At 46.0% G+C, this 15,009-nt stretch overlaps 1 protein-coding gene across 1 annotated transcript in view; it reads left to right on the forward strand.

Moving 5' to 3' along the window:
* tok (tolloid-like protein 1 tolkin) overlaps positions 1-15,009 on the forward strand; it is a 746,482-nt gene that overhangs the window by 675,518 nt on the left and 55,955 nt on the right. The window contains exons 9-10 of the mRNA XM_075880185.1: positions 4,450-4,595; positions 5,363-5,558. Of these exons, the coding sequence (XP_075736300.1) occupies positions 4,450-4,595; positions 5,363-5,558 (342 nt within the window). The remainder of the gene's footprint in view (positions 1-4,449; positions 4,596-5,362; positions 5,559-15,009) is intronic.

The following is a 15,009-nucleotide window of genomic DNA, read 5'->3' on the forward strand; positions in this document are numbered from 1 at the left end:
AAGACTATCTTCATCTGAAAGGTACAGGGTTATGTCGTCAGCAAAAGCTGTGACTTTTACGGTACTGCTGCCGGGAAGCGCAAGACCCCGAACATGCGAATCTGCTTCTAGAGCACACAAAAATGGCTCAAGGCTGAGGACAAATAGAACAGGAGACAAGGGGCATCCTTGACGGACCCCACGTGTAATAGAAAAGGCAGCCCTCTCCCAACCATCTAGAACTAGTGTGCTTTTTATACCAGAGTAGGTATGTCTAATTAATTCAACAAGAGAGAGAGATAAAGATGCAAGGAAAGGCAGGGAGGTTAAGAACAAAACAAATTCAACAAAAGTACCGGGAAAACCAAGGGCTGTGAGCACTTTAAAGATATACGTGTGCTCTGGTCGGTCAAATGCTTTATCTTGGTCTAAAGACACAAGGAGACCACGCGCAGATCGCGACGGAGTATAGGCTATGATATCCCTGGTGGTAAAGGACGAACTGTGTATTTCCCGTCCAGGCATAGATGAAGCCTGGTGATGACCCACCAGGGTGTTCAACAGAGCCTTCAAACGTTGAACGATCACCGTCGCGAATATCTTATAGTCAACGCTAAGAAGCGTGATAGGTCTCCAATCTTCAGGATTAACAGAAGAAGCATCACCTTTTGGAATAAGCACAATGCGTCCATCTCGAAAACTTGATGGAAAAACACCATCCTCGAAACATCGCCGGATAACCGCGGTTAATGCAGTACCAAGCTCATTCCAAAAGGATAAGTAAAATTCAACTGGAAAACCGTCTGGTCCAGGGGCTGTCCCCCGTTTCATAGATTGTAGTGCTGCCTTTACCTCTTCAACTGATGGAGGGACGTGCAGAGAATCAGCAGCTTGTCGAGGAACGTGAGGCAAACCTCTAAGCATAGGCGGTATTATATCACAGTTTCTCCGCATGGCCAAACATGACATCTCTTCAAAATGCGCCAAAAAGAGAGATCGATCACGCTTAGGAAGCGGCTGTGTAGGTGGTGTCTGCATGGTCGTAAAAACAGGTGATTGTGACTGCCCAAAATACGATTGCCTCGCATAGCGTAACACCTCGGGGTGGGCACAAGGGTTGTGCCTACAACGCCATGCAGCCGCCGCCAGAGACGAGGTGGCAATCAAACGCTGGAAGCGTTCACGCAATTCATGTTGCCAAGCTCGCATCAAGGGAGACGGCGTTTCAGCGCGCAATGCGATGCGTAACTTCGCTGCAGTATCGGCCAGCTCCTCAGAAACGCGACGACGAAGGGAACGGCCTTCAACTGAGCAGTGCAGGCGTCACTGCGTTTTAAGCGCATCCCAATCAAATAAATCAGACGCAGCGAGTGACACGCGTATTGCACGGGACAAATTTGAGCGAGAGCGTGCGTCCTGGAGGACGCGAATATCAAGACGCCATGGTTTGTCCGAAAAAGAAAATGGAATTTTTAGTTCTAATAGAATCGGACGATGGTCAGAGATGTACACAGGCGAAGGTGGGATGGGCGGAACACGTAAGTCGGAGACAAACGTCTCTAAAGCATGTGGAATATAAGCCCAATCGAGTCTGCTGGAGGAGTGTCCGCGGCGCCATTTCCAAACAAAAGTATTCCCGTGTATGACATTATGTGCATCCAGCAATGAAAAATGCTGGACAAGGCGTCGCAGCTCACGTGAATTTTAAGCAGACCGACCCCAGCCAGGACCTTGTACATCGCATCGCGTATTTAGCACACAGTTAAAGTCTCCAATTAGAATTACATGACGACCGTCTAGGAAAAAAACATTTAAATTTCTAAAAAATCATCAGACTATCCGATTTGTGCAGGCGGATACACACATAGTATCCTCATTCGAAAAGAAAAGTAGGTACAATCTAGAGCAATAATTCTACCGACGCCGTCATAAACAACGTGGTGACCTCTCAATAAAGCCCAATTAAATATAATGATGCCTGCTACCTTAAAACGAGTTGTAGCGAAAGAAAAATAGCAATCTAAGTTAAACTTTTGTTTAAAAGCCCTAACGTCGGATAGTGAACAAAAATTAGTTTCCTGCAGGCATAAAACATCACAATATGCAGCACACTAATCACCTCGGCCTGCTTTACCGGTCTGCGAAAACCTTTTACGTTGAAGGAAATAATATTCATTGCGATAGCCATCATAAACAATAAAGACAAATTTGGATACTAGACTCACAGTTCTGACAGACGCAGGAGCGGGTGCCCCGCAAGCAGCTCAATCACTTCTTACGACCAGGCGACCCACCGGAAGCGCGGGGCTTCCGGGGCCGCATCTGCAAAATAACTCGAGGTTTTATAAAATTATGCAAAACTTTTTTTTTTTTTCCACATGGAAAAAAAAGTTTCTACGCCAACATCACATCAACCTTCATGATCCTCCATGGGAGCGCCGTGGGGCGGAGAAAACAGTGAGCCACGCCCACCTTTCGAAACGCTCTCTCTGTGCGATTGTGACACCTGGAGAGAAGCACGCCGCGCACCCACTATCCCGGAGACCATGTACAAGCTATAGAAGTTCGTGCTCCTAGAGCGGAGAGGGTCTTTCACTCTGTCACGTTAGGTGGGGCTGCACAAAGCGTCGTCCACGCCTATCCAACCCCCTCCACCACACCAGCAGCCTCTGGACGTACAATTAACTCTGGACAACCTCAGAAAAAGGCGCACACCGGCATGCGAGCTCCATCAGGCAGCCGTGGCGAAACTTCATGAAAGACTTAAGGGGCAGCTCCTGGTATTCACGGACGGGTCCGTTCGGGACAGCCCCCATTCGGCCGCGGCTGCCTGCGTCATACCATCGACTGGGACAACCATCCGCTGCCGACTTCCCTTTCACGCCAGCTCCACTGCAGCTGAATTGGCCGGCCTTCACTTGGCAGCCGACCACCTTGCTGCCACGTTACCCCAGTTGCCTGTGGCGATTCTGTGCGACTCCCGACCAGCCCTACAAGCGCTGCTCCAACCAGACCAAGCAGGCATAACTGTGGCGTTGCTGCACGCAAAACTGACCGCCATCAAAGAGAGTGGTGTGCGCCTGTCCCTCCACTGGCTTCCCTCGCACGTTGGAATAGCTGGCAACGAGGAGGCTGACGCCGCCGCTAAGGCAGCACACCACTGCGACACGCCAGTCACTAAGGCGGTAACCCAGTCGGATTACTCACGGCAGCGACTGCGGAAGCTCTTACCAACGGCCCACCCTGACACACGGGTGGCAAGCGGCAAACCTCCACCATCCCTTCCGGAGACCGGCCTGGACAGATGCGAGCGGCGGTTGTTGCTTCGCCTGCGTACTGGCAGCGTCTGGCCTGCGGCACGCATGTATTCCGCGGGTCGCTCTTCATCGCCAGCGTGCCGAAGGTGCGGTGATGACGAAACGCTGCAGCATATTGTTTGCTCCTGCCCTGACCTGGCCACTGAGCGTTGCGCACTGGTAAGCCGCTATCGTCTGCTTGGACTACCTGCCGAAACAATGGAAGACATACTTTTTCCCGCGCGCTCGAAGACGAAAGCCCTCCGAGCCTTCCTCGAGTTCTGTGCTTGCGCGGACCTCGCCGCCTTATAGACGGACTCTTTTCACTCGCACTACTGACTGTACTGACAAGACGTTCTCTTGCCATGACATTCACTTTTTCTTTCCTTCCTCTCTTCTTCCTATCATCTTTACTTCCCCTTCCCCGATCCCTAAAGGCGCTGAGCCGTGCCCCCGCGACGGGAGGCAGAAAATAGCGTCCTTTTTGTCTCTTCCTCTTTCATTAATCTCTCTCTCTCTCGTCCACGCCTGACACACACACAAACGACAAAAATACACACGCTGTAGCAGTGGGAGGCGCGACTGTTCAGCGCTGACCTGCCCGTTCAGCAAGCACTGATCCCCAGGTTGAACGGGCGGCTAAAGCCGATGGGGCCTTCGACGAATGCTCCCCCATAACTTACTTTTAAACAAAGCTTATCTATTTATCCATCTATACCTTCACGAATGTTTTGCGCTCTAGCGAGCACCTTCTCCACGACTCTGACTGTGGACCTGGTGCTTGGAGGAGCTTCGAGCCTTTTCCAACGATGACGGTTTGCCGTCGTTCTCCTATGTAGCGCACGCACCATCGAGGTTCGACACCTTCACAAACACTAACAGTGCTTTTGATCAATAAACAGTTTTGTTAGAAAGCAGTCTGCAGCGCTGCTAGGCCTTTCCGGTGCCCCATTCATTATTTTAATGCTCACGCATTTCCTTCCCACGAGTCACTAAATCGACACTGGTCTTTTTATTCTTTTAACTAATTTATCATAAGCAGCGCACTTTCAACAAAAGGCACAGTGTTCACGAACTGTTTGTTTCCGTGTTGCACCTTCGAGCAAAAAAGATTGGATTGCGCAAGAGATACGTGCCGAAGAAAGACACTTATATCAGTGCTTCCACCATGCAGCCGTGTGTGGGGGCGAAGTAGTCATGGAGGACGGTGTCCTCCAGAGCCCCAACTACCCTGATGACTACCGGCCAAACAAGGAGTGCATCTGGAAGATAACCGTGCCGGAAGATTACCAGGTGGCGCTTAAGTTCCAGTCCTTCGAGGTGAGTTGCTCGTAGAAACCACTGTGCGAGCTGGTATGGTAAAAGGACAGTGCAAAAATATTGACACACTGAGAGAGTATACAGCGCTCATCCCTATAGTAGTCTACTCAGGCGTACAGGTCGCGTCGAATGCATGCATATATCTATGGCTAACAAAAGCCGTTCATGGGTCCTGCACAGAGATTACCTTGTGGTAGTGATACCAGCAGAGCATCAGTGGATGTCAGTGATATTTGTTCAACTTCCTGTTCAACGCTTGTTGCGAAGCGGCAGATTATAAACGAATCAAGTGAAAAGCTTTGAAACACATAATACATAAATGCCAAGTAGTAATGTATGTCTTGAATATGTAGGTACTCCTTATGTCGGCTCGCTATAATTGTCACTGTTGCGATATGCCGTTGTGGTGTTCTACGACAGTGAAACGCTTTTATTTCGACCGGTGAGTGCTGCACTCAATTCAATGTTTGCTAAATACACCTGGTTTCGAAGTTATAAAATGATAAAGCATAAGGAAGAGACAGAATACATCTCGATGAAGCCACATCTTTGCCTATGGCATTTCTGACGACGACTAGCGCACAAATACAAAAAGGTGACAGGACAATATATATATAAGCTTCCCAAAGCTTGTTCCAAAACTCGCATACTTGTATCATTTGCTCAGAAACTCTAAACGGCCCAACTTAGATGCTTTATATCCCCTTGTTTATCTGTTGTGGTCACAGAGGAAAGATTAATAGCGCAGACGATTGGATATTTTACAGGTGGAGAACCACGACAGTTGTGTGTACGACTACCTGGAGGTTCGGGACGGCCATGACGCCAGCAGTCAACTGCTGGGCAAGTACTGTGGCTACCGGACGCCTGACGACCTGCGGTCCACCACCAATCGCATGCTCGTGAAGTTCGTCTCCGACGGATCGGTCAACAAGGCTGGCTTCTCAGCCACATTCATGAAAGGTGGGCTCTCACTAAGACACGAAGACGCTTCAGCAGTATCCTTCTTATATATTTTATGCACTTTTTTTTCTTTAAATACATAGTAACCAAGAATATGACTACTCTGCATATAAGTCATTCCATCGTTTACCTCTTTTGCCATCTCTCGCCGTCTGGGGGATGCAATCTCCGTGGCATTCAGGCCGGCTGTTTACCATGCAGAAGGGTGTGTTCGTGAACGTGTGTATTCTCTTATTCAGAATGTGAGAAGGAAAATGGCGCAGAATACTACTGCTAGCCTGATTATTTTTACTTACGTAGAGAACTTTTGTCCGAATTAATGAATGCTGGCACTGGCCATGATATGGATCCAGAAAGTTGCTAGCAATAAATCGTAAGTACATGCCAACTGGGCAATTTTGTTGTCAGTAACTCTTTAAAAAAGGTTAGGCAATAGAAAATAGCTCTTTTAAAGACGACAGTCTTTCTTGTGGACCTTCGACGAAACAATTTTCGTCTGTCTGTCTGTCTGTCTGTCTGTCTGTCTGTACATTTGTTTGCTTGTCCACCCGAACAATACCCCAAACGGCACCAAACAGCCAACCCTATTCGCAGCACCCACCAATATTGCTCAAGGTCTACGCGTTCATAGTTGTGCGATTGTCGATTAAAAGGTGACTAACACACATATCTGAGGCGCCACAACAACGCTTCGATGTTTTCTATGTCTGCCTTTATACTAGAAGAGGCACACACAAGTACCTCTAAGGAATCTAGCGTTTAATCGGGCTGCGCAGACAGTGCAACGCGATGCTCAAAAAGGCGTTTCCAACGCTTTGCTTTGATGTCACGGTGGTGGCACCTGCCCATCGCTTTGCGTTCTGCACCTTATTACCTCCAAGACTGGCGCGCATCTTTCTCTGCGGGCTGCACGCCTTCGTTTTTTAGGATAACTGCTAGATGGCACTTGTGTCTAATGTGCATATAAGCGCTCGTTCGCCTCCGCCGTACGCTCGAGGCACTCTAACGAAGCGCCTGCAGGATACCATTCACCGATTCTCTTGCGCAGAACATCAAATTAAAGTTTTGTTCACTCTCTCCAGACGCAAGACTATCATCTTTCGACGAAATTTACAGTGTAACATGTAGATTGGGGCAATTTTTTTTGTACAATGTGCCATTCGAGGGCGTTTTTTTTTTTTGGTTCATTCTCTTTTCTTCTTCATCGTCGCGTATGCATGAAAAAGGATGGCAAGGCGGAAACATGGATGTTTCGTTTAATAATGTCTGGCGGCGTACATATCATTTGAGGTAATTGATAATGGGGCTGAAACATTACAGCTAAAAAGGAGAAAAAAAATTACAGCATATCAACGGAGTGAATGATGATGAGAGGTGCGAAGCGTCTGTCTGTCTGTCTGTCTGTCTGTCTGTCTGTTTGTCTGTCTGTTTGTCTTCAGTCTGCCTGTCCGTGTGTCCGTCTGTCTGTTTGTTTGACTGACTGGCTACGCCTGACGCAGAGCAAGCTTAGACCAAGAGGCGCTTCGCTCCTAAAATCGGGGGAATAGATGACGTGCGCAAAAAGGTCGGGGAGTAGTGAAACGACAGCAGTATTAGCTGCAAAGCCCTTGCGTTGTGTTACGAAGATTTATGATGTTGTGATTAGTGAAAAATTATCTAGAAAAACTCTAACATCTGCCCGCTATTCATCATCTTTCGTCGTGCGAAATCCGCTTATAATTGCACATAGAAAGGATACTTATTAGATGCCCACCCTGAGAGCTACAATGTCATCGCACTACTTTGATTTCTGATGTGTTGTGTGATACGTGACTATACTGCACAAAATCTGCCCATGTTCTGTCACCAGTCATCAATGCGTCACCTTTTGCGTGTGGTATCTGTGATCTTGTTCAGTTTACTAGCCACTTTCTCCTTTACAATTGAGTGATGTAGACTATAATATATGCACTGCAACGTATTCAGACCACATTGTGGGGCACAGTAATGGCGGAATGGGGCTGCACTTAATGAAGGGGCTTACCTCCAAGATGTTTGACTACACACAAGATTTATTAGTCTGTTTCTCTGCACCTTGATTCGATTTCTAGGCAGTTGTGTAGCAATCATTCAAATTAGAAATATGCGAGCGGCTTACTGATTTAATCGTTTTTATTACAGCAATAACATTCTCTCTCTAGATGGATTTTATCTGTCACCATCGCCGTGTTCTATGTGCGACAGCATCACCCCCCCACTTTTCGTATGTTCTATGTGCAAGTGAAATCATGCAAGGGCAGCCAAAGAATGTAGCACAAGAGGCGAGGAAACGTGTCATCGGCCGTCTTTCTTCGAACGACATGCTCCCAGCAGTGAGAGGGGTGGATGGTGGGGGGGGGGGGGGGGCGATTTTTCGGTTTGGCAAAGATGACACACTTAGAGTGACTGCTAGTAGCTGACGGCTCAAAACTTCGTGCATGCTGTGTTCTAAGCCCATATTAGGCGTTGACGCTGTAATATGAATGAAGGTCACTGCTCTCGCGGGCGAGGCAATGCTTCGGACAACAGCGTTTTGTTGAGTTTTGCCGGATCAGATATTGTAAGCGCCCTGCAAGACTTCTCATCATTGTCAAAAAACGCCGCCAGTGTATAGTTGGGGTTCCCGAGAATTCTGGAGCCAAACATTACACGCAGCACGCGGCCTGGAATCTACAATTATTTCTCATTGTCAGCTACGAATCGCTTTTTCTTCTCTTGACAAATAATGTCAGAAGCACGAATGACTGCCTAGTAAACACAAATTCTAAAACCATTGGGCGATTTGAGCAACGTGAGCTACACAGTTACCTCGGCCGCCGCGGCACGCTGTGCCTCAACCGTCTACTCGAATAAAAAATGAAGAAAGTGCTCAAAATCATAGTGCACATTGGCGAACGGACGTAGCTTCTTGCCCCCGTGTATATAACCGCCCTCTGCTTAACGTTCAAGGGCCCCTAAACCACGCCGAGTTCAAAGGGGAAATAGCACTATAGATAGTTTCTCTCTCGCCTTAACTACCTTCATACAAGTGTTGTATTTCCACGTATTTTCGTATAGTTTTATATAGCCACGTATTTCTTTATAAAACACATGGAATTCCAGCACTTGGTGTTGAGCCAGTTAGTACTTTGCGGTTTTTGTTTGCACACTGCTATCTCAGCTTGCGCAGTCGCAAACGCAGAAAACGAGGTGAAATCATAACGAGCATTCGAATGCATGGCAAAGCCAACTAGGCAATAATTCACAGATATATCTCGTATATGTACCAATCGGGAGAATATTACATGCTTACGTCACATGAACAAACTGATGGCATCATGAGCTGTGCATCAATGATAGGTAACGCAGGGAGCGAACAAAGTGCTTGTTCTTCGGGCTTTCAGCGGTCGTTTATGGGCCCTTTAGGCACGTTGGCTTGTAGAAAAATGAACAAAAAGCACGTAAAGCGTGCGATAAGTTCTTGAAATGTCGCTCGTACTTGACGGACGCAAAGAATATTTCAAATGCTGAGCCGATATACTCATATTGTGAAACTATTCGATGATTACTTCAAAAAGTGTTGCAATGCCCCTTTAAGTAAGGTCGATGCGTCGAACAGACTTTGTGTCTGTTGGCTGAAACCTACTTCGACCGTGCGCATGTTTACAACGATTGCAGCACTAATGCCAACAGCTCTACAGGAGGAGTGGTTGTTCTATCTAATAACGTATTGCTACAATACATGTTTTATACAATACACACATCGTATACTTACATATATACACCCAACTTTACTACACAGGGTGCGTATTGTTCAGACACATGAACATGCCTATCTCTATGGCAATGTAAGCGGCAATGCGGTAGCTCGAGAGATTTTAAACCGGGTGCCCTCGGGAGAGCTGTCCAACCTAGATAATGCACCGAAAGAAACAATAAACTACGCCAAGACGCTATAGTATCACCGAGAAAGCCATACGTACTTCCCGCCACCACACAAATCACTCGACCAAGAGGACGTGGTTGCCTGGTGGGGGCTTCTGAATATTTCATTCCCCTGCCTTTACATGCTTCATCTCTTCCATTCCACACAATATCTCTCATACTGACCCTATTGGGCATCAAAGCCCATGTTGTATCACTGCACCTATGAATGTCGACAACCACCAGGCTTCCACCCTATTTCTTCACCCTCACATTCCTCCTGGGTGACTGTGCTGACCAGCTCAGAGCAGCAGGAGCATGTCGTCTGATCCATCGGGAAGGTGTTGTGGTGCGAGCCAATGAGGCCCTGAGCTGAGGACTTCATCCAATGAGGGTGATCTTTTCAGCCTGCATGGATAAAAGTCCTTCTTCCTCTCATACATCAGGACGTAGACAGTATTGGAACTTGCAGCACTTCAAAGTGTAGTCAAGTTCATTCTTCAGCAGCCACCTAATCAATGGGCCATCTTTTGCGAATGCAGGTCAGTCATACAAACACCACGGGTTGCTTACGCCACGGATTACGCTAACAATCAGTGTCTGAGATAAGGCATGACGGCCACCAAGCACTCGAGGTAGACTATAATATTGCATGTCTATGGTTGCCGAGTCATTGCGAATTGTCGTCAATGACCATGCGAATGAAGCTGCTCGATTGGCTCATGACCAAGACCTGCGGGACGCCCATACCACTCTTGAGAACGAACGTGCCGTGGTGAATGCAAACATTTGCTGACCATGCCGTGTTTCTACAGTAGAACACGCAGGGTTTCTCTAACTCGTGACTGTATACGATTGACCCACAATTTACAACTTCGTTTGCCATCCGGGCTTTCACGACGCGATAAAACTTCGTTGTGTCGCATGTGGTTGGGCGCAGCATTTACGAATGCGTATTCGTGTCTCATTGGAATGGCCAGCAGTACGGCATGCAACTCTAGCGCCTGTGAGGAGACGCTTAAGCACAATCTACGCCACTACCCATCATACCGGACTCAAAGACGTGGTATAGAAGCCAAGCTCCGTCACCTAGATTCAAGGCCACTTATAGAAAAGAAGATCCCGGGACCTTGGTCCACGGTCTCGCATACGCGCAAGGCCACCACGGAATCTGTCTTGTGCTTCTACCGCAGACTTCACGAGCGCTTGTGAACGAGCATCGCGAAACCGTGCTGTGTATTCTCGAGCTGTATATTTATCCATCTTTTTGTTACTCTTCTTCTTTTATTGCAATAGCAATTATATGGACAGTATCGGCTGGTGATAGGGGCGAAGCTCCTTAACACCTCACGATGTCCGCCGTCTCCCGTCTGTTCGTAACACCATGTAACCTTCAACTTATAAGCAATGGGGGGCGCTGTGGTTAATTGTAGATGTGATGGCGCTGCTGTCAACGCTATTAATTGCAGATGTGATGGCGCTGCTGTCAACGCTATATAGCGTTGACAGCAGCGCCATCACATCTACAATTAACCACAGCGCCCCCTATTGCTTATAAGTTGAAGGTTACATGGTGTTACGAGCAGACGGGAGACGGCGGACATCGTGAGGTGTTAAGGAGCTTCGCGCCTAACACCAGCCGATACTATCCATATAATTGCTATTGCAATAAAAGAAAAAGAGTAACAAAAAGATGGATAAATATACAGCTTGAGATATATATATATATATATATATATATATATATATATATATATAACCACGCTCCATACCACACATTCTCTTCTCTCATATGGACGAAGACAAACGCAGGAAAGCGCGACGTGCTGAGTATCAGCGTCGCCGTCGACGGGAAGCTACCGCGGAGACAAAAGAGGAGAAGGAAGCGGATGCAAAGCGGCGACGATGACAACAAAGTTCTTCACCACAGACTAGGGCTAAGGAAGCAAAGGCTAAGCGGGAAAAACGCCAAGCTGACGCGCAGTTGAGACAACTTGAAGCGGATACAAGTTGGCAATATCGACAAAGAAAAGTTTACACCAGAGACGATAGCTAATGAAGCTTTGGTTATGAAGTCAAAACGTAACCCGGAACTCGGAACTTCATATCAGCTATAAATAAGAATCACCGCTATATCACAATCGGTCTCAGCACTATCTCTTTGAATAAAATATATATAAGTGTCACAACCACAATCAGTCTCAGTACTATCTAAACTTTAATCACAATAATCGCCTTCGAAACCTTCGCCCCATAATTATCTTCAAGCAGCTTGAAATGCAGTGATTTTTTGCTGTAGTCGTGGCCGCCGCAGGAGCCACCGTCATTCACGCTTCCTGCGGAGCGAACGTCGCCTTTTTGGCCGGGGCCATCTGCGCGCGTGCTTGTCTCGTGAGTGATCAAGGGATGGGGGGAGGGTCGCTTATGGTTGCTGCGCTATCATGGCAACAACCAGCGCGCGGCTTGGGCCCTCTTAACAGGCGGGAGCTTCTACGGGCTGCGCTTTCAACACAAACACAATAAAAACGGTGCCAAAAGTGTACCTGGAGTGGTCGTGTTCTCTTACACCAGTGTTATGTCGAGTTACATGAGATCAGATCTAAATCAGTTGACTGCCATCATCACTTCGTATATCAACGCCATCACTACGCACGAGCCTTGTTGTGGTCATCTACAGTGGCCGCGCCACCGGAAACTTGTTTATTTAGTAGGCGCACGTTTACTACAATTACTAGTTGACATGCGCTTAGGTTGATTTATGTAGCAGTGTCCAGGGCCAGCATCCTCGCGATCATCAGCGCTTCATATTAGCTTCTGGTGTTGGTAATACGCATGTTCCAGTTGGCATCGTTGTACCAAATGCAAATAGCAGCATCAACATCTGCAACTCTTCAACATATTTCTGTGCGTGCAACATTTGTACATATATTTAGCGTCATTGAATGTCGTGTCGGGCAATAAAAAATCGCAACATGGTCACGGTCCTTCCGCATGCTTCGCATAACGTTGATTCCCAGGTACGTGGGATCTGCTGAATTTTTTAAGGATTTTTTTCGCGGCTTAGTTGTGTGCAACACACGTTTATTGACATTCGCAGTCCACTGCCGTATTTCTTATGCGGAAGTATGAAAACGTAATAGCCCTTTTCTACTCAATTTTCTAGCTTGGACAGGTTGCCTGTGAAGCAATGTCGGGTTTTAGGTACACATGCGTATGAGCGGAAGAAGCTTGCAGTGTCATTTGTACAGGGTATTTTCTTTTTCGACAATGTAGAATTTTTGATATCGCATGTAACATATGAATTGATATGGTATTTGAAGCTCCACTACTACAAGCAGTAGTAAATGCTTGCCAAAAAAAAAACTTGCATGCGTGGTGGACTAATTAACTTAAATGTCCTAATTAACATCACATATGTTAACAGTGTCCTGAGTTATTCAGTTTACAAATTGTAACCTCTTAGTTGGCATCGTAAGAACACTTGGGACGAATTGAGACAATGGTATGTGCGCCATCAAACACGGGCTGATGAGGCTGTGTTGTTTCAGTAGTCACCTTTAAAAAATGAACAAAGGTTAGTGTACTGACAGCGCAAAGCTAACGAGGGTGCCCATGTATTTCATCGCTCGCTTTGAAGTGAATATCCCGAAGCTGGTGTCATCCTTAGGATTCGCAAAGTAGATGTATCTTACAACTTTACGGGCGTACGTAGGTTGGTAATTTTATTATAATATACACAATCAACAAAATACAATAATAAATAAAGTTTGCTAAATATTCCAGTCAGCATATCGATTTCCCTGGCAGGTAGCGCTCGCTGCTTGGAGCAGTCCAGCTCACACTTGTGATTTCTTTCACATCTTAACGCTTTTCCCACTAAGTTTTTGGACCAAAACGATTAAAACGATACCAATTTTTAATTTAATTCCAATACAATTCTACGTCTCTGAAGGCATGTAAAAATTTTTCAAAGCGCTTTATTCACAAGATGCACGTAAAACATGCAAAATTTTTTTAAAGGTGCAGCTTCACTGCACACTACCCTACGAAAAGTGCTCTAATTTCTTCAGCTTGTAGTGCAGGAAATGTCTCTGAAACTAAAAAAAAAAGATAGAGTGCTAAGAATGGAGTTCGTGAACACAAACTTTGGATCTGCTGGTGGGGCCTTGCATACATGTAAGTAGTCCACTGCCGATACGTTGACACTATAGGTCATCGTCTGAATTTGATGATTTAGAGAAACTATGCTGTCATGTGTATCTGCTGCATTCACACAAAATAATTGAAATTCTTCATTTAACAAAATTTTGGCAAAAGCACCCTCAGTTTTTTGAACGCAGCTGTTCCGGCATGTGTACACTACTCGCACACAGCAGAGGACTCATTTTTCCAATTCGGTTTATAATAATAATAATAATAATAATAATAATAATAATAATAATAATAATAATAATAATAATAATAATATATGAGGTTTTACGTCCCAGAACTACGTTATAATTATGAGAGACACCTTATTAGAGGGCTTCGGAAAATTTGACCATCCGGTGTTATTTACCATGCGCTGACATCGCAAAGCACACCACTTCGCCCTAACTGAACTTCGACCGCCGCGGCTAAGATTGTACCCACGAGATCAGCAGCAGAGCACCGTACCACTGATCCATTGCGATGAACAGTTTATATGAAGAAAGTCCTTTCTCGACCAAAATACATGCATTAGGCATGTTTATAGATTTTTTTCACCGTGCGATCTGTTGAAGCTGAAACAGGACACAGCAAAATAAATTGGCTATAGCTTAACTGTAGCGTCCCTAAATGAAGAACACTTCAATAGGGTAAAGGTTTGGGCGTGTTGATTGTTCATCGTTCGTGGTGAATGAGCCCCACTCGCCCTCGGTTAGGTAATGGTTTACCTAAGTAGATTTTCGCCACCAGTGGGTGCGTGAGCTGCAGATAGTATATGATACATTCTCACCTCATCGGAGCTTTTCTAACTGTTTGTTCGTCAGAGCCGGTAAGCAATGTGTACTGCTTCCTATGCGTGGTTGCTTTCTGAACACAGTTCGTGGGCCAAACTTCAGAACTACGTATAGGTACTATCAGGCGTAAATTTCTTCATGGCTTTTTTGTGACTTGGCAGTATCTTTGATTTTAGGGTGCCCGTCCTGCATTTCAAGCAGGCCGTAAACAACCTAAAAAAACACACACCAGTATGCTTTAAAACTTAGAGAAATGAAGGTAAGTTTGGCTGCAAGAATGAAAAAGTGAATGCGGTAGCAATAAATGAACTAAAACTAACAGCTAACTCTTAACAGCATAACAAGTTGAGCAAGCAACAAACTAAGTAAGACTAAGAGTTAATGATTAAGAGCAAATTGAGTAGAAGTAGCTACAACAAAATAAGGGTAACAGGTAATTCCTTATGCATTCAGTTAGGCGCAACTTTGCAAAATGTTACACAATTAAATACTACCACTCCAACAGAGGGAAATGGTTTTAGCGCTCGCTGTCGTTCAGACACGAATTG

This window comes from Rhipicephalus microplus, chromosome X, assembly GCF_043290135.1.
Source record: "Rhipicephalus microplus isolate Deutch F79 chromosome X, USDA_Rmic, whole genome shotgun sequence".
Lineage (NCBI taxonomy): Eukaryota > Metazoa > Arthropoda > Arachnida > Ixodida > Ixodidae > Rhipicephalus > Rhipicephalus microplus.